A 20,802-nucleotide genomic window follows, 5' to 3' on the forward strand; every position below is an offset into this window, starting at 1 on the left:
TCGGTGCGACGTTAAGCCCAACAAAAACAAACTTGAAAGTGTAAATAATATTTCTAGTAGAAAATAATATAATGTTATTAATCAAGCAATTTCATATTGGCTTTGTTATTTGTCCAAGGGTTGTCGTATTGGCCCGAGGCCGTAACCAACCAAGCACATACTAAACACTCCCATACCTCGTTCAATTCTTATCCGAAAGTGTCTGCAGTTTACAACTGACACTCCGTGTTCGCCAATTTATTTTCATCCACTTTCCAGCATGTGAATCACCATTTATCATTGCAAAAAAGTCCACACTATCATAATGTCTGTTAAAGATAAGTCTCATCCTTTTAATTAATCTGAGTTTCGCATATTTTCTCATTATTTTCCTTGAAAATTGCCAGAAATTCTGACAGGAAACACTTGTTTGTACACTATACCGATTAAGCGAAAGTATCGTTGTAATCTGTAAAGACGTACATCGACATCGTACGTCCGCCCAGCCATACTTGGTAAATACTTGAACATGTTAGATGGGTTTTTTTGTCTAAAATGTGATAAAAATTATAATCTATAACTCTGATGTAAAACAAAATGGCGTCATTTAAAAATCTAACGGAAATGATTTCTCCGAATTGGCCTTCTCTTTTGAACCAGTCAAAATGCTTGAATTCCGTATTGGCCCTGTTTTCTCGTATTGGCCCTGCTTTTCTCATATTGTTTTGTATTAGCTCTATCTGTTTCATATGATGTTCGCAATTAGTCTAATACAGTTTGTAATATTATAAAGGTGAATAATTATGACTTCTATTAGGTCCAATGGGCCGTGTGACTTTTTATGTATTTGTATTACGCATGTATATACATGCTACCATAATAAACAACTTACTTAATTTTGCTTACTTACTTACTTTCTTACTTATATTTAGGTTTTACAATCTCATTATGAATTATGTGATGACGTCATTCGGGTATATTGTTTGTATTGATTATAGCTAAACCATCATGGCTGCAAAACATGTCAAGCTATATCTTATAATTCTAACTGATGAACGAATACATCCAGACGAGTACAGCGGTTTTCTCAATCTTGTTGTAAAGGTATAGAATACTATAGAGCAGTTTCAACAAAAATGATATGTAATATACAATGTGCACTTCATGCATGTCGGATTTTCCAGTGTTTTTGCCGGTGCTAGAAAAACTCGCCTTACACAACACGGTGTAAAATGACTCGTGTGCTGCAATTTATGAAATGGATGCGTAAATTCATAACGCTACTATAATAAAATAGTGCTTAAAAGAAAAACATTCTTTAATCTTCTTACTGCCTAAACAGATACCCTCAAATCAGATATTTACATCCGCACCCTCAATCAGTGAACGATTCTTATAATATTTGACAATAGGATGTAAAACGGAAGAAATCATAAATGTATAAACCAATAACACAAATATTACTTTTGATTTTAAGAATAAGAAACACCCAACAGGATTGGAATACAAAAAAAAAAAGTTATATGTTTAGAAATATCAGCGGTATGTAGGGTTGGTATATTAAATATACACTGCACTTCATCGTATGGCATCTTCAACCTGTTAATTCAGTCGTTCAGTTGATGAAAATGAATCAACTATCAGTTCAGGATACTGACATTTTGTTACAAAACATGTCTCATATTGCCAACGCAGTGAAACGCTCCCCCACTCCCACCCCACTTTAGCGACTAAGCTAGATAAGGAAAGCGCAGATCTACAGATCGCGGGGTGGTGAGTTCGATCGCCGGTCGAGGTGTATGTTCTGCGTGACGACTGTGTCTGAAGTCATTCGTCCTCCACCGCTGATTCGCGTGTGTAAGTTGGCAGTAACTAGAGAAGAACAGGTTTGTACTGGTACAGAGTTAGCATCACTGCTCGCCGTTACATAAGTAGATACTGTCTAAACCCAAATCAAACAAAGAACACCTAGTGAAACGTGTCCCGCACTTATCCAAATCGGATGTATTTTTGTAACTTGAGGCTAGACATAAAAATGTTAGTTTGAAAAGTGGCTAATATCTGTAACATTCGCAAATAAGCTGAATCTATATAGATAGGTGACTGTTACCGTTCCGATTAACCTCGAGTTAGTTTCGAGAAATGACCAGTTCCAGGATTCCAACACTCATTACTTTGCACAACAAATATTCACTCATCGAAATCCTTAGTTCTCTTATCATCATAGATAAGCAATATTGGATCCAAATGCTTATCATTCTATTCTAAAAACAGAAACTGGTCAAAGTACAAAACCGACCTTACCACTTACGCCATCTAATCACTGCGTGTATCTCTACAGCTGGCATTGTCAGTCCCTGCTGGTACATTGATTGAACAACACCGGCTCTTTAAGAAGGTCGATTATGTTCAGATCACTTTATAGAAAACGCTACCTTTTTCAAGAATACTTACATACATTCCTTTTAGTTATAACAATATAGACGGTGGATACAGGCACGTCCGAGATAAGGTCGTTCCAAATTTAACACGATTAAAACACATTGTAAACAGAAACTAAAATAGGATTTATTCCATGGAAGCGTTCTGGTGACAGCTGAGAGATGTATATTAAATTCTATGTACGACCTACAAACTCATGCATATGACGTCATAATAAATACTTCGCACGGCTTACAAACTCCTACGCCTTACGAAATAACTCAGACAAGAACCTTGTTACAAAAGGTTAAATGGATGAAGAGTCACAAAACTTTCCCCTCGTATACGGTAGCTTGTTTGTGAAATTTCGTTATGTCGTTTAAGTTTGACATTGAATGTATATATGACACTGCAAAATGATGAAGCGGGTGAAAATGCAAGAAGAATGTAAGTTTTGTGCATTATTTTAAAAGCGCTGCAACGGTTTACTACCTTCTGCACAATATCATTTGGTTATATATAAGAATCTCTTGCAAAAACCTTATGTCAATAAGCTTGTTCCACTAGTCACTTTCAGAAAACTCAATTTTTATGGATATTGGGAGAATTTTTCGCCTAAAATGTATGTTTTAGTCCCTTTAATAACTGTTATTATAAGTCATAAAAGACAAAATGATAAGACATAATAATTCTTATTAAATGTAATATGTGAATTTTGTTCATTTCCAAGATTCCGTGTCCTTCCTGTCTTTATCCATCAAATCCAGAAGATTAAACATGAAATCTTCGGTTGCGTGAAGAATCTGCCGCAAAGAAAGTAGTGCCAGTATGCTGACGTCATTTCTAATGGTTAGTTCCTTCTCGTAATTTTTCACAGGTAGGACGTGATTTCTTGGCAAACCGAACATGTCTGAAACTTTATCAACTAATTCTTGAATGGCAACGCTTTGAAATACTGTGGATATGTCCTCTTCTACGTGAGCGCAAACTTTGTCAATTTTCGTCACTAGAACTAACTGTGGCAAGTCTGAATCAAACAACAGATATAGAAACAGCAACATTTCATAACAACAGCAACAACATATATTCTGAATAAGCTTAATGTTGACACATGGCGTCATTAACGGTCGTTAACATAAATTTGCCGTCGAAACCTTTAGCATATTAAGATACATTAGCATTCTGTCAGCTTTTTAGCTCATCTGAGCAAGAAGTGCTCAAGGTGAGCTTTTGTGATCGCCCTGTGTCCGTCGTCCGTCGTCGTCCGTCCGTTCATCCGTCGTCAACAATTTGACTGTTAACATTCTAGATGTCACAATTTTGATCTAATCTTAATGAAACTTAGTCAGAATGTTACCCTCAATTAAATCTTGGATGAATTCGATATTGGGTCATATGGGGTCAAAAACTAGGTCACCAGGTCAAATCAAAGGAAAAGCTTGTTAACACTCTAGAGGTCACAATTTTGGCCGAATCTTAATGAAACTTGGTCAGAATGTTACTCTCAATAAAATCTTAAATGAGTTTGATAATGGGTCATCTGAGGTCAAAAACTAGGTCACCAGGTCAGATCAAAGGAAAAGCTTGTTAACACTCTAGAGGTCACAATTTTGGCCCAATCTTAATGAAACTTGGTCCGAATGTTAATCTTGATGATCTATATGTCAAGTTTAAATCTGGGTCAGGTGTGGTCAAAAACTAGGTCACTAGGTCAGATCAAAGGAAAAGCTTGTTAACACTCTAGAGGCCACATTTATGACTGTATCTTCATGAAACTTAATCAGAATGTTAAATTTGATGATCTTTAGGTCAAGTTTGAATCTAGATCATGTGGGGTCAAAAACTAGGTCACCGGGTCAAATCAAAGGAAAAGCTAGTTAACACTTTATGATTTAACTTGTTAACACTCTAGAGGCCACATTTATGACCATATCTTAATGAAACTTGGTCAGAATGTTGATCTTGATGATCTTTAGGTCAATAGGTCAGGTGAGCGATACAGGGCCTTCATGGCCTTCTTGTTTAACTTCTCGTTGGTAATAACGTGATAATTATTATCATGTAATGATCATGTGACCATTTCATATGTTTTCCATGTACTTGCACGTTCACATATGCAAAAGAATTCAATAAAGACCTTATGAAAATTGATTCCGATCGTCTAATGCTACTACCTAGGTGTCCAGTTAGAATTTTGAAGTTGACGATGCATTGCTCAAATACACTTACAGTCTGGATACCTATAGAATGGCCTTTGTCGCAATGCAATATATGGTTACTGTAGACGTTAGTTTTGAAGCTTAGTTCTGAAATTTGGGCATTTATATAAATGATTACAATATACCTTTTTGGCAAACTTTTGTTTGTAGAGATTTGATCTTTTCAAGCATTTTCTCCGACATGACAGTGACTGTGCTTCCATCGATAACAAAGCAGACACAGTGAATCTTGTCGTCCATTGTTGGTGTTGAAACGAATCCAGATACATCAGGCGATATCGGTTTAGATGGATTAAACTGCAGATGAAAAGCCACAACGATTGAATGACAAGAGCTGTCGTAGGACAGCCACTCTCGACTATATAACAGCCTTGTAAATTAAATGAATATAAAAGTGTAGAAAGGGGCATTAGTTTGTAATAATAAAAATAAATCCCCAGTAGGGGTTTGACTAGTTGCAACAGAGAGATTCAGCTGTTTGAAACATACCGTTTATTGTGTTCATGTTCTGTTAAATTAACTTCTTCTTTATTTACATTATGCCTGTTTGCAGTTTGTACTTTTTGCCCAGATCTCAGAGAATTTCTCTGCTTTCCCCTAATCCATGCATGTAATTTTATGACCGTTTAATGGACATTAGTTAATCAAAAGCTGTTAACTGAGACAAGGTGCGAATGATCAGTGGCAATGCCTCACCTAACTATGGCCTAAGAAACGGCAGCCTGGAAAACCTGGGATGGGCTCATGGGATGGGCTCGTGTGATGGGCTCAAGGTCATGGGATCGTGGGCCCAAGGTCAAAGAAATAAACAGTGATGAACATGAATTTAAAATTCAACTCAGCAATTAAGAGGTCAGCTAAAGATAGCAGGAACACAACCTGTAATTACAATTCCCCGAGAGACTGTATTAACTGCCAAGAAGGAAAATAAAGAAAAACAAAACAAATTCTTAGTTCTCTAACTCCTTAGAATGTACCTCTACTGTTCCAATGTAAGAAATGAAAACTTTATGGATTTTATATTTATCATAAGTAAAGCAAAAAAGCAATTACTTGGGAACAAAATATTAACCATTTATTGTTCACTTGTTGTTAATGTAAACATTAACATTTATTATTTTATTTATATTTAATAAATTGAAAATTATTATATGTTTTAGAATCCTCTTTGTTATCATATGTTATGACATATCTAAATTTATTTTTCTAATCTTTTTATATTGAATTTTGTGAATAGATTTTGTCTTTTTAACTTGACTGTTCAAAGAATAGTCGCTGTTTTACTCACCCTTGCATCGGCGTGGCACCACACCTTGGTTAAAGTTTTGCAGGCAAATACGTATAGCTATCATTTGAAGGCATATGATCATTGAAACTTACTTTTTTATTTTTCTATTACCAACTTCATTTGGTCAAGGCCCATAACTCTAACATGTATTTTGGCCAAATTATGCCCACCCCACTTTTTTCAACTAATGCAAATATTGAATTGAAACTTCACTCATTTCTTCTGGTTTATAAAACTAGGTCATAGCATCAAGTTCCATAATCCTCGCAGGCATTTTGCAAAATTATGCCCCCTTTTGAATTTAAAACTTCAAGTTAAAGGTTTGCATGAAAGTTACTATCTCCAAATATTCCTGCTTCTGGAAGAACAACTCGAATAGTCTCGAGCATTTGCTCTTGTTATTTCAGTACCTTTGTTTTCAGAATTAAATTATATCCATTTCATATTTTCTCTCAAAATTAATGTTTACAATGTATATCCTAACAAATAAATGTGAAGAAAATCATTGAAGGTTCATTCTCTTTTCTTGACTTGGTTTTTAAGTCAGCTGCTAAATTCGTCATTTTTCTCGCTGTGACATAATTGTAATTCTAACCTTTATCTTCATAATTCTTTACGCCGAATTATTTATTATTTTGATATCGAAATATATTTTTTTCACTATTTCATTATATTGTTATTTCATGAAATATATCACTTATAAGTACATTTACATTGTTTTATTCTTTATAATTATTACTTTAAAGTTATTACTATTTTAATAAGTGTACTACTGACTGGATCAAGAATATTAGTGATAATAATAACAATTAATGAATTATAAATAAATATCATTTTCATTGTAATTATTGGTATTTGCCCATTGAAGTAGACAGGAACCCATTTGTTACTCTCGACCAGACCTTACTGGCAACATGGCACGAATTCCCAGGAGTATCATTTGTTTTGTAGAGAAATGTTTCACCTTAAGAAACCTTCGATATTCTGAGAAAATGTGGGAGCAAATGGATTCAGCCCATGTCCTTGAGCCCATCCCATCCCACGAACTCATCCCAGGTTTTCCAGGATCCCCTAAAAAACACTGCATGGCTATCCTATCTGCAGAAATAAGACTGACCAGATACATGATTTTATTATTTATTTTTTCGCTTGTTAAAACTTAAGGTTCCAACAATCATATACACATTTGTTTTCCAGTCTGTCTGAGTACAGAATGTTAAGCAAAATGGATGAAAAATATATGAATTAAATAGTTCTTGATTTTGTTTTATTCTTTATGAACACAGCACTGTTTCTAAAAATAATAATAATATAATAAATTTAAGCAGTTTAAAGTTACTGGACATATAGCTGTAAAAAAATAAAAAAAGCTTTTTGGTAAAAACACTTTAAGTGCGTGGTATAAAGTAATATGGTACATCCAACTTCATTTGCATGAACTCAGAATGATCGAATAGCCTGCTATTCTGCTGAACTCCACCTTTGGTCCTTATAAAACCCCTATCTTCATATGGTATCTAATTAAAGTATCTGTTTTTGAATAAGCATAAAACTGTATTTTATTGCATTTCCATACTTTCTTTAGTCAATTGCTTAGTAAGATATGCAGTACATCATGTTTCCCTAGTAACTGTTAAGTCTTACCTAATTATATTTGAAATTCAGTTGGTTCGAACTACCTATGGCTCGAATAAATATCCATCGGCCGAGCAAGTTGGAGCACTTGCACAAAGTTGGACTGTACTATATTTCGCTGAACAATTATTAAATTATATGTAAATATTTACTGATATATCTCACTATAAAAACTTTCAATACAGCAACATCTGAATTAAAGATACGTTTTTTTTCAAAATCATGTAAACTACGTAAATGATGTGAATCATAGAGATATTCCACTCTTAATTTTAACAGAATTCGCTGGTTGGTGCCTTCAATACTTTTTCAATAAATGAACTTAAAACACTGTTAAAACTAAGTTGCTTTCTCAAAGGGACTGGGCTCCAGATTTTGGCTAAAATGATTTTCCTTTAAAACTGAAGGTTTTGTCATATTATGATCTTTATAACATGAATGTTTATTTCTATTTTTTTTTTAAATTCACATGATGTTCTATGCATTTGATCTTGGTCATGCAGTTTAATTAGGAAATGGAATATAGAAATTCATGTAAAAAGTATTCTTTATAATATTATTTTCATATGATATAAAATATCAAACTAAATGCTTAATTAGAAAATACAAAATACATAAGATATATAATAATTTTACTTGAAGTTTTCATTTGACACAATTTTGAACTATAAACAACCACATCTTTCTGAAATGAATTTCATAATATTTATTATCATAAATAACACAGACTTCTTTTTGTAATAGATTCAGGCTGTAACAATTCATGTACAGATCAAAATGATGCAGGAACAAATACACCAAAATAAATCACTATTGTGATGACCTGTGGTCCCATAACTCTACAGGGCCCAGGAATTTTACTGCTATGGTGATCAGGGTATAATAATTGCTTCACAAGTAAGCAGGGGCCCTAGTAGTTTCTACTAGGAAAACTGGACAAAAAGAACATACTGTTTAATAAACTTACCTGGTAACCATTTGGTATATTGCCTTCTAATATATAGTTCACCTCTGTGCCATCAATACCTTGATTTTGTTCTATCCCTCTCGTATCACATAATTTAAATTTCATCGGCTTTGTCAGGGCTGTACCTTGTACACTATGCATGCGATACTGATAAAAAATAAAATATATCTGCGAGTTGTCAGTTTTTTCTAGCACTGCAAATACAATTTTAAAAACACTGGCCTCCAGATTGTGAAAACAAAATAGGTATCGGGAAATAAATGCTATATTTCTTAGGAATGCTTTGAAACTTAATTTCTGACTACTTTTATAGAAGCACGTAAGAATTAGTTTCTTTTGCTAAGTTTTACAATAGAAATCACTCATGGTAAACTGCCTAAATTATAAATACCTGTATTTAACGCGTTTAACCCATAATTTCCTGACCTTTAGTCGATATTTTATTCATATTATACAAGCAATAATATTGCGTATTTCTGCCGCGTCGTGATAATCACTTCAGGACATGAGCAAAAGATTGTTCCAGGTCTGCAGTTAGCAACAACAGAGAAAAAGTTTTTACTGCCACGCCAGCCCGGGCGGGCATCCTTTTTCTTAATTAATTTGGAATTTTTTAGACAGCTTTGAAACAAAAACTCATGATATTCAAATGTTCATAATATGATCAAACTTAAATTTTAAAGAAAGATCATTACTTTTGTAGCCCAAATCTGGAGGGCAGTGCCTTTAAATGATTTGCCCGCTTATTATGTCCGATATCAAGGTATAATGATAAAAGATATGTAACGGTGTGCAAGACAAAAAATCTGACGGTAAATTTAAGAAATAATTTATAGCAAAATCGTGTTTGAACACTATTTATGCACGATGGGTGGTTATACGTCGGACGTAATAATTTCACGAGGGCGCAGCCCGAGTGAAATAATTTGAGCGACGTATACCACCCGAATTTAGATTGGTAAATATTGTCAAAACATGAAATAAAAAGAACATTTGTTTGTTTAACACTGAAGGTCAAAATAGCGTTCACTCATGAACACTATATTTTACATTTTCACTCATGGCTATGTCACTCATGAAAATATTGCTGGTGTTCACACGTAATGATATCTCAATCGCGTTACACTGAAACAAACAAATATCCTATATATATTTATTTGACGAAAATTGCCATTCAATATAGACTAGAGCAAGGAAATAAAACTCATATTATAGCTTCCTCTCGGACCTTGGATGACTGCAAAAGCATCACATATACGTTAAATCAAATTCTTAACTGATAATCCTGGAAATACTATTCCTGAATTTATAGCCTTTCTTTTACCATTCATTATGTATCATGGTAAACAGAAGTCAAATGTTTACCTAATCCTTAAAACTGTTCTAATTTGTTTTTTATTTGAACTTTCAAACGCTTCATTGGAATCTTATAGAAGAAATATGCAAGAAAAAAACAAAACATTTCAACAGATGCCAGTTCACTACTTAGTGGTTACTTAATGCCACTTAGTGGCTACTTAATGCCTTACAAACTGCGTTTCAATGATAGACTAAGATTCATATATTAATTTAACATTAGAAATTTCATCAAATTTAATTTGTACGGATTACCAATAAGGTTTCAGTAAAAATGAAATCAAATTACCTTTAATGTTAAGCCCTGCTCAGAGCTGCCACATACAGCTTGTCTTGTGATACGACCACGGAAAACTGAAGTGATAGTGTTGAAGAAGCTTAATTTTCCAGCTCCTTGAGGACCAAGGAGAAGAATATTTGCTGATTTAATACCGACATCATGAGGTGGTGACCAGGTATCCATTTCATTTATCAGGTCTTCTAAGTCCTAGAAGAGTGTGTGCACAAGGTAGACAACAGTCCAGAAATCAGTTACTGTCTTAAAGTCACTGTAGTTTTGACCTTCAACCTATATTTAACTCAGAAACGTACAAGGAGCTATATATTATCCACGTAATCGATTCTGAGGTCGACGCACGACAATGCGACAGGACATCGCAACAATACGACGGACGACACACGACATGATCCAAACAGGATTCTGTACCAAAGCGTTCTCAAGTTCTTGATCGGAAAAAAATTGTTTACCAAAAGATGGACGGACCGACCTCGACATGAGTAAAACTGTACTAGTATACACCCTCTTCTTTGCACTGATGGGGACATACAACGCATTTCTGTCTCTTCAGCTCAGTGGCTCCTTAACGATGGGAGATGGTTTTTTTTAAAGTGATTGTAATACTTAGTAGTTCTTATACTTTCGAAATACATGTGGGTATATGAATTGTTTATACCAAGAATCTAATCTGTTTCTATTTATTCCTAGCTTATATTCACAACAGAGATATATATCTATAATGACACATGAACTGATTCTTATATATTTTGCGATCAGCGTACACGATGTAAAACATATTTATGATACCTGTTGTTCCCAACCTCCTATCTCTCGCCAGGTAGGTACTAAGACTGAATCTGTCAACAGAAAGCAAACAAGTAATACTTAAATTAAGGACGTTTTAACACTTCTGAAATTACAATATGTAATTATTAGATAGAAGTTTCATAATGTTTGTGTACTGTAATAGAATAAAAATACCAGGAACGAATGCTACAAATGTTTTATACTTTACACACTGTCTTCATAAAATCGTCAGTTGTATTTTCATTTTGTCTAGGTCAAGGTGTCAGAATTTACACAAGTTTTAATGCAATATACGTTGTAAACATGCCTTATATATATATTGACACAACAGAACACTACATAGTTCTTACCTTTGACCCTATAAACCTCTAATTCTGTAATAGTTTTTATGTTGTTAGTTAACTCTTCAGTCGACACTCCACCCATCACTCCGGGAGAACTACGTTCCGACGTAAGTCATGTCTCAACGATATCATGTGACATATCTCAACGATTTCGTTGCGGTGTCGCTCCGTATGACCATGTTTATTCATTTAATATTATGTGCAATGAAGCATTGATTCTACGTTTTCATAACTGAAAAGATGAATTTGAAGTGTGGAAGCTATATTAGCTTTTTGGAGCATTTTGGAAGATACAACGAGCTAGTTACAAATAAACTTATGTAAGCTACATAAATGTTGCAAGGCCGCAACGATAACAGACAATATGTGACAACGTCTCACATACAGTGTTGCGAAGTCTAAACAATATACTTACCGTTTTAACTTTTAGAAAATTCGTATGTACATCTTATCTTTACGTCGAGAACATTTCTTGACACTTTCATAAATGACTCGATGACTTCTGAGCAAGGTACAACAATTTAATCAGTATGACAAATGTATTTGTCGTTATCATTTTACACATTAATTATAGCCATACGCAGGCTGGAGTAAATTTGAAATGGATACATAAATTCATATAAAGTTTCAGCATGAAAGTTAAAACGTAAAGTTATTGCTGTACAATAGAAACAATTATGTTTAGGTGTTCGCTATAGAAATACTTTCCATTTCCATTACAAAGTCCATGGAATGTTGTAAGCATTGTCGGTGGCTCCTTCGCAATAGTTGTGTTCTGCTGAACCATTACTCATACATTCAGTTTTGAAAAAAGTGCATACATGTTATATATTTCAATGTTTACATTCTACGTTTGAAGCGGATAGAGAACCTGTCAGGAAAACATTACAATTTAATTATTTATACTTTACTGCATGTCTTTCTTCCTCGTCCTTTTTAAACAAGCACATTTCCTGAAAATTTTATTATTTCGATTTGTTTTCATCACCCAGTTTCCATTTTAAATTCACAAAACTTGTGCATTTACTAAGATATGCCAAACTTATGCAGCTTACTGCATTACCTTTTAACTTTTCTTTTTCAAACTCAATTCATAAAAGTCGTTCTGTAACTCGAATATCTTTCATTGTCGTTTTAGTGAATCGCCCTTTTCCTTTCTTAATTGGAACCACTGCCTTACCCTTGCATGATCGTAAGAGGCGACTAATAGGGTTTTAACACTTGGTTTTGCTGTAACTCTGTGATTCCAGCAGGTATGCAAATTTTGATTCCATACCTCATGTTTTTATTTCGATGTAAATGAGATGTGAAGCAAAAATTTGTAGTCCTGTTTGGCGCCATATAACCTATACTGTGTTGGTGCGCCGTAAAACCCAAATAAATAAATAAATCTTCCTTTCTTAAATTGAAAGTCATGCAAAAATAAGCATTTATTTTAATCTCAGATAGATTTGAAAAAAAAACAAACAACAAACATTTAAAATGGCATTGTATATTCTGTGCACCCACAGTAAGTTAAAACGTGAAAAGCCTCCGCAGTCAATGGTCGCTGACTTCGAATCACTTGCCATCGCAACTATGTGCTTGAACTTAAGCTTTAAGTGTGGGATTTTCATGTAAGATATCCATCCAGTACGCTTGCAGTAGGTCGTTTGCTCTACAAAGATGCCCGTCCGTATATGAAATAATGTTCAGAAGGGCACCTAGGTCTTTCCATCACCATGAACCTTAATTTATTTAATTGTCTCGGAGAGACGTAGAACGCTTTATAAATGTTACTAAATGGGCTCAGAATAGCTTATATATTCAAACTTATTAAATAGTACGTACATGCGTACACCGGTAATCAAAACTGTATAGATAATCAGGATCGTGAAGCATTACTTCCAGAACTTTGCACATAAATTAACGTTTTCGCAACAAATGTTTTCGTCACTTTGCGCAGGCGTATTGCTAATTTTGCCCGCAAATACTATTTACTATTACGTGCGAATGTATTAGAAAGCTGAGACGCCATAACTCGTAACCGCCCACGGCGCAAGTGCCCTCAGGACAGATATTTCTATCCAGTTCGTAAACACATGACTGAAGTTTTTCTTGCATATCGTATACAAATAAGCGTTTCATTTCTGACAGATAATTTTTGTTGCATACCGTATTTTACAAATAATAATAGAAATTTAAAGCAAATAGTACTTTTTTGTAGCACTCCCTCTTATGGTAAAGTATTAACGCACAGCACATGAAATTAACGTCCGAAAGCTGAAGTGACGTCACGACGTTTCAGTGAAACTTTAGTTTGTTTGTTTATAGCGTAACGTTATGTTCTTTCCGTAAAATAACGTATTTTGGACCGAAAAATATACTATATGTAAAAAGGACGGAGAGAAGGTCTCAAGGTACCTGATAATGTCTTAGTTTGCATATACAATACCATATATAATCAATGCATGAAGCGCTAGTTGTCATCACCAGCACGAGAGCCATCTGGCATGGGGGTGCCAGATGGGTTTTACATGCATGGGTAAAATAAACGGAAACGCCAGTCCGGTGTGCAAGAATTTTTTTTTCCTTATTACATACCAAAAATTATTTTCCACTGAGTTTCAATGGATCGAGATCGTGCAGTATTTTTCCTTATTATATACGTTACTATAAATAGTAACAAAAAAGCCGTTTAAAACGGTCATTGCTGCTTCTGCTTATGCATCAATAATGGCGCAGTGCGCCTCACGCGCCATAATCAGAATGGCCCCGGGTAACCGGATGCCAGTGTGTTCTAATGTTGACGTCATGTGGCAACATTATTATGGCGATTGAAAGGGCGCTGAACCATTTTCAGATCGATTGTCAAATATTTATGGCACTATTGATAAAAAGCAATACAAATAATGCTTTTAAGTTTTTGAAAAGATGTGAAATGAAAATACCAAGATATATATGAAGCGAAGGTTTATAATAAAAAGGTCAATAAACGGCTGATTGTGCCTTATAGCCATACTGGTACACATAGTTTCATAATAGCCCTCGGGCTAAAGCCATATAGGCGTGCCATTATGGCAAGAAAGCATAACCCAGTCATACATTAACCTCTTAGTAATTCTTCGTGAAATGTTTTTTTCCAATCCTAAACTATGCTTTATGTAAGAAATGAAAACTACCAAGGCATTTGATTTTATACAATGTATAGCCTCTTATACAAATAATATAGTAACTGAAAAGCTGCAGTAAATGCTAGTACCAATAAACATTGCACTTTAAACTTTTCTTACAATATTATAGGTACACATGTAATAAACAGGTTATTACACTGATTAACCGATACATATTGACATGGAACGCTTTCATATCGGACGTGGATGTTTTCTAAACGTTGTAATAGAAAGAATCGTGTGACGTCCATGGTGTCCACGCGCACGTTGCGACAACAAGCTGAGGTCAATTTCGCGGAAAATATTAATGCACGTCAGTTTGAATTATTTGTTACATTTTCGAAGAAATTCTGGTATTTTCCGTTTTTCGTAACAAAACGATAATTAAGACATAAAGTAATCATTTGGAAGTGGGTATATAATAAAAAGGTTATCAATTTTTTATGTAAGTATATGCACTTGTTCTTTCACGGAAAATATTGCCTTCCTAAAGTACCGCTGCAGAACAAGGCATATATTCACATACAAAGTTAATAACCTATAAATATTGATATTCCAGTTTCATATCGGGTGTGTGTCGCCAATTGTGACGTCAGTTTCATGGATTTCGTCACGTTTTTAAGTTCTTTAACTAGGACATTTTCAGTTCCACTCGGGCTAAAGAACACAATTTATATCATTGATATAATGAATAGTACACGTGTAGTAACTGTAAAAGGTTTTTAGATTTACATCGAGAAATATGCATTCATTCTTTATTAAGTCGCGCAATATTCTTATATGTCTGCTGCAGAACACGTTCATATTTCAATATACAAATTTAATAACCTACAATTACATACTCACGTCAAGTTGCTTAGTTGCCTCCTGTGCTTCAAAAGAATCGTTTTACAGACTTTATAATGATTAAGGTGTGCGCATTCGATAGTATAAGTCAACTGCGCGCCACTTCGTACATATTGCTTTCATTTGGACAAAGATATCTTGGTTTCTGGTATATTTTACTCGAAAAGCAATGTTTTAAGACGCAAGACTTCGATGAGTGTCAGTAACGCTTACTTGTGTCGCGTTTAGAGTTAGTAACATCATCGGTTAGAGTGAGGAACATGATATTAAATAAATATTGCGTGTTTATGATAAAGCAGTTGCAGAAATACATTTCTAAGCTTAAAACTGGCACTGCTTTTAATCGACTCATTGACTGTCTGTAATTATTGCTTTTGTAAAAAGTGTAGTATATATTTTTTTATTCTGTTAAATAGCAAAATGCTTCCTTTTTCTCAATAACAGACGACTGTTTTTAAAATCTAAATGTTTTATTCAATTTATGCGATTACTTTTAGAATCTGAAAACATGTTCATGTCAAGACACAGGTAAATATAATCAAAGTAGTTATTATATATGAAAATTATGTAAGCCGTGTCATATAGAGCGATACCGTAACCAAACGTCGTTGAGATATGTCACGTGATATCGTTGAGACATGACTTACGTTGGAACGTAGTTCTCCCGGAGTGACCCATGTCGTATGAATATCCAAAGTTGGATGTAGAATTCGTCGTGTACTCGTAATTTTGAACTTTTAATGCACCAGTGAATGTACTCAAATCGTAACCGCCTCCAAATGTAGGCCCATATCCATTGTTACAATAAATGGCATTATCGGCCGTATTGACCGGAAACTTTGCAGGTGCTACTTTTCCATTCTGTCGCAGACGGAAGAGGAAGGCATGTTCGTCTCTTAAATACATACTGCCCGGTGCCCAACTTTTCTCCGAATACCCCCCGCAAACTGTCCCCTGTGTACTGTAAATAACGGTAACTGTTGGGCCTTTATTGTTGCAAAGCTGGTGGAAAACTGATGCATCTGCCCCATTTCCGGTAAAACTGTACAGCAAGCTGAAGTCCTTCGGACCAGCTTGGATGTATCTTTCTAGCTGCTTTTTATCAGCAACCGAAAGTCTGCCTGCCATCCTAAATCAACAAAAACATATAACTAAATCAATCTAAAGACTTGAAGGTTGACACAGAAGTAATGTCACTTCGTATATTACGAATTTATTCAACGTTGTATAATTACACAAATTAGATCAAGATGTAAGCTAATTCATTCATGACTACATGGATAAATATTATTTCGTTTGTTTCGGTTTAAAAATATAAAATTTCAAAATTAATCCCTTACAACATTTTGCCGCACGCAAAAAACATTTCTTTTGTAGCAATGAAAAACAACCAAAACATTTTCAAGAAGACAATCAACAACTAATATCAAAACAATACACGTACATTGTATTCATATGAAATTATAGTTCGTATTATTTGACCTGGCGGGGCGGAGTTAATCTCTGACATATGCAAATAATGGTAATTTCAAAAAACGAGCAAAATAGGTAGAGCAATATAATTGTTTCATTCCGTAATCTTTGGTAAACCAACTACTAAAATTCAACGCTACATTGGTTACATGTTCTACATACCCTGCACAAAAATGTAGTGGACCGTCGCGAAACCACGCCCCGCCAGGTCAAATAAAATGCACTATATAATGACGTAATATGACTTCTTTTAGCATTCAACCTTGAACACTATAGTAGCATCACTAAGACATGTAACATATCAATTTCTGACATCAGTTATGACATTGAGGTGACCATGCTTTCTGTGCATGTCGATATTTTGATGATTAAGCGACATTTTTATTTTGCGATATTTTTGAAAATATTGCAAATAAATCAAGGCACTTGAGTAGGATTTTGCTTTCATTATACACATACTTATGGCTCCAGCGACATTACTTTATGGTCGAATCTCGTATATCATTTTTGCAGGCTTTATTTAAGTTTAATTGTTCCTTCTCTTGAACACTTAGAATCGGTAAGTCACGCTTGACTGAGCAACTGACCTCGAGAGCTTTTGTCATTACTGGCTGGCAATTCAAGCACCGTGACCTTAGAAATAACCTCTAGTTATTTTCGTAATTCAGGTAACTTTCTGGCTGAATGCGCTCCGCGGATACCTGAGGACGGAAAAGTGGCCTTGTTGAAACATGTCAATAATCTTATTTGTCACAAAGGTTAACAAACTACGATTACCTTCGAATACATGGTCAATATGTGTAAACAAACCCTATTGCGACCCTCTAATTCATGTATAGAATGGTACACTACATAGACTAACTGGGTCAATGTGTATAGCATTTTTCTTAATTGCCATATTTACTCAACTGATAGTGGATTTCATCTTCGTTGTTGGATTTAACAACTTATTTTAACGTAAATGCTTTGGAAATAGCGGACGTGACATTTTAGGCAGTAGAAAAACATAGTTCTTTTTCAAGATTTTAGAGTTTCGTATTTTTGTATAAAAATAAACTCATCCTAGGTGCCAAATGTAATGCCCTCGGGGACGCTCAAACGGAGGGATACGGAATATCAATTATGTAGAAATGGTATTGTCCTTGTGTCCGATTCTGGGGTTCCAAATACTGATGACAAATATTTAAAACAGACTTATATATTTATATAGATATGTCCTAGAAGAAACTTTTGCTATGATTTAACTTTTATGATATACATCTTAGAACAGTAAGCCTATGCTAGATAGTTTTAGTTACAGATGGACTAGCCAGATCGAGGCTAAGTGAGCGGTAAGAAGGTTCGCAAAAATAGTTACACGAGAGCGGGATATTCCAATCCGCAACTTCAGCCAGCGATAGATTATTTTGGTCTTCCAATGTCAATGATAAACAAGCAACTTATTAATAAGTGAATTTATATCCTAAGCCAATAGTAAGTTTTGTGCATAAGGGGACTATATTTGAAAAGATATTTGATTTCCAGATATACACAAGTTGTGTACAATATGACCGTGCGACGTTTTGTTGATACATATTGTTCACTTCATTACTTTGAATTGTAGATCTTTTGTGAACAAAGATAATTTTGTGGGCCAATACTTCTTGGATGAGAAAATAGATTTCGCTCTTTTGACTGAAACTTGATAAATATACAACATCAGTTTGAAATCTGAACCAAAATGAATATAAATTAAGTGTAACAATTTTACTAATCGAAAAAATCAAAAAGGTGGTGTTGCGATATGTACTGTTCGAAGCTTTGAGTATTTTGAAATTCATTTTCAAAACTTTGACCATACACGTAGTTGGTGTGTATCGACTGGTAACCAGTGCGTTGTTGAATTCCTTGACTTAACCGAAAACGTTTTACCAGATTATGGAAGTTTACTTATAAAGAGCGATTTCAATTTGCATATTAACAGTGACACGAGTGATATATTAACTAACTTCAAGGACTCCCTAGTAGCAATGGACCCGGAACAACATATTGATTTCAGTACTCATACAGGAGGACATAGCTTAGATCTAGTTATAACTGAGTCACTTAGTGGTGTTCGTGCAGAGAAATGTGAGTCTGGACCATTTTTTGTCTGATTACTTTGTTATTATAATAAGATTCTCTTGTTAAAAGAGAGATTGCTAGTAGGAGTGTATCATTTAGAAACTTCAAAACTTTGAACGAATCAGAATATTCATGTGACTTTAGTGCAAAAAAGTTTATTCACAGAATATCAACAAGTATGTGAATGAGTATGAATCGGAAACAGAGGATGTCCTGAATCAGCGAAAGGAGAAAACTATAATTCAGAGAGCACCCAAACCATGGGTCAATGAAAATTTGCAACATTTGAAACAACACGTTTGAAAGTCTGAGCGTACATCGAGGCATTGCGGCGAAACAGATCAGTTGTAGTCATATAAAGCAGTAAGAAACGAATAACATCTTGAAATCTAACGTCAATTTAGAGAAACACACTCACTGACAGTAAAAAGATAGAGAACGCTAAAGGTGATTCCAAGACTCTGTATTAGTATCAGAACTAACTGGTACCAAATCTGAAAACCCACTGCCTCAAGGAGAGCCTAATGATTCATTGGCCGAATCATTTACTGTCTTTTTCATAGCAAAACTCTCAAAAATACGTCAATGCCTAAGTGAATACCCAAGACCTTCAACCTCAAGTACAAATTTAAAACAAAGTTACTGAATTGACTCAAGACTCATCAGTGAATTGAATACTACGTCTTCAGAGCTAGATAGTTTGCCAACACGTATTCTGAAACCACATACATGAACTTTTCACTAGTATCACTAAACTGGTGAATCTCTCAATACAATAAGATGCTTCTCCTGTGAAATACAAACAAGCAGTTGTTAGACCTTTGCAGGTCTTGAAGTGGAGCTTTCGAAATATCGTCCTCTGAGTAATTTATCATTTCTGTCAAAATTAATAGAGAAAGCTGTTCTTTACAGATTAACCAAACATATATAAAGATAGGGTCATATTTTTATTCATTTAGGGAAATCTCAAAATACGATTTATCATTGTAAAGGAACATATTTACTTACTGGGTTTATATTTCCGTTTTATTTCCTCCCTGCTTACGGACCTGTACCAAATGAAATGTTAAGACGTTTTAACACCAAATCCGAGGTTAACTAAAACTTTGATATGCCCAATTTAACCGATGTAGATATTGCATTTAGTCCACAGGACAAATGTATATAAGGGGAAACATAATCTGTTGATTAAGATAACGTTAAATGTTACATGTATGTGTTGAAATATATGCTCATTTTACATGTTGAATAGAAATTTGAAAAGAAAATTATGAATGTATACCTTCCTTGTTAAGAAATCTATTCTTCAGATCGATCGATAGAAAATATAATAATTTTGTGTATTTTCTATCGTTATTTGAAACTTTCTGACTGATAACTTTTCGTTGCCTAGCCTTTTATTGGGGGTCCATCAAGCTCTTTTTCTATGGACTTATGAATACCGGTAGTCAAATAAATTGCCGTGCCATAGACATCGTGAGAAATTTCTTTAATAGGCGATGTCTTATTTTCATGCGTTTGACAATCTATAAACTGGTCAAACCTGAACGACAAATGAATAAGGCTATACCATAACAGCAATATAATACATAAAAGAAGAAAGTTGAAGAACATTCATCTACCTACTTAACATTGGCGAAGTTTCTCAAGCCTGCAGATTTTAAACGAATAAACGAAAGTGAAAGTAGAACTATTTCGACAATTTCGATGTTTACCGTTATCATTACTGCTGATAATGTCAGCGGTTATCAGTGGAGTGTACCTGTTTGCCAACACTAGAAAAATGTTGTTTGCAGTTCAAAATTGCGATATTTGTTAAGTTTACTATTTTGACAAACCTGAGGGCACATTTAATGGGAAATGCGTTCTTACTTTAGATTTTTCAAACGGTAGCCTTCAGTTTGCAGCCACATAAATAATCTTTATTCAGTGTTT

General features: G+C 34.5%; 2 protein-coding genes across 3 annotated transcripts; both read right to left on the reverse strand.

Moving 5' to 3' along the window:
* Positions 1-1,358: 1,358 nt before the first annotated feature.
* LOC123566575 (interferon-induced protein 44-like) lies at positions 1,359-11,416 on the reverse strand. The gene is made up of 6 exons (XM_053547889.1): positions 11,300-11,416; positions 10,950-10,999; positions 10,155-10,352; positions 8,510-8,656; positions 4,745-4,916; positions 1,359-3,427 (listed from the first exon to the last, which is right to left on the reverse strand). Exons 1-6 carry the CDS (start codon positions 11,373-11,375, stop codon positions 3,120-3,122), a joined length of 951 nt encoding a protein of 316 aa, XP_053403864.1. The 5' UTR covers positions 11,376-11,416; the 3' UTR covers positions 1,359-3,119.
* Positions 11,417-15,734: 4,318 nt separating this feature from the next.
* On the reverse strand, positions 15,735-20,583 carry LOC128558478 (uncharacterized). Of its 2 annotated transcripts, none has more exons than XM_053547898.1 (2): positions 20,490-20,583; positions 15,735-16,420 (listed from the first exon to the last, which is right to left on the reverse strand). In XM_053547898.1, exons 1-2 carry the CDS (start codon positions 20,498-20,500, stop codon positions 15,910-15,912), a joined length of 522 nt encoding a protein of 173 aa, XP_053403873.1. In that variant the 5' UTR covers positions 20,501-20,583; the 3' UTR covers positions 15,735-15,909. The 2 variants fall into 2 exon arrangements, with proteins under 2 accessions (XP_053403873.1, XP_053403881.1); XM_053547906.1 differs by lacking the exon at positions 20,490-20,583 and adding an exon at positions 19,876-19,992.
* Positions 20,584-20,802: the final 219 nt, after the last annotated feature.

Source organism: Mercenaria mercenaria, chromosome 1 (genome assembly GCF_021730395.1).
Source record: "Mercenaria mercenaria strain notata chromosome 1, MADL_Memer_1, whole genome shotgun sequence".
Lineage (NCBI taxonomy): Eukaryota > Metazoa > Mollusca > Bivalvia > Venerida > Veneridae > Mercenaria > Mercenaria mercenaria.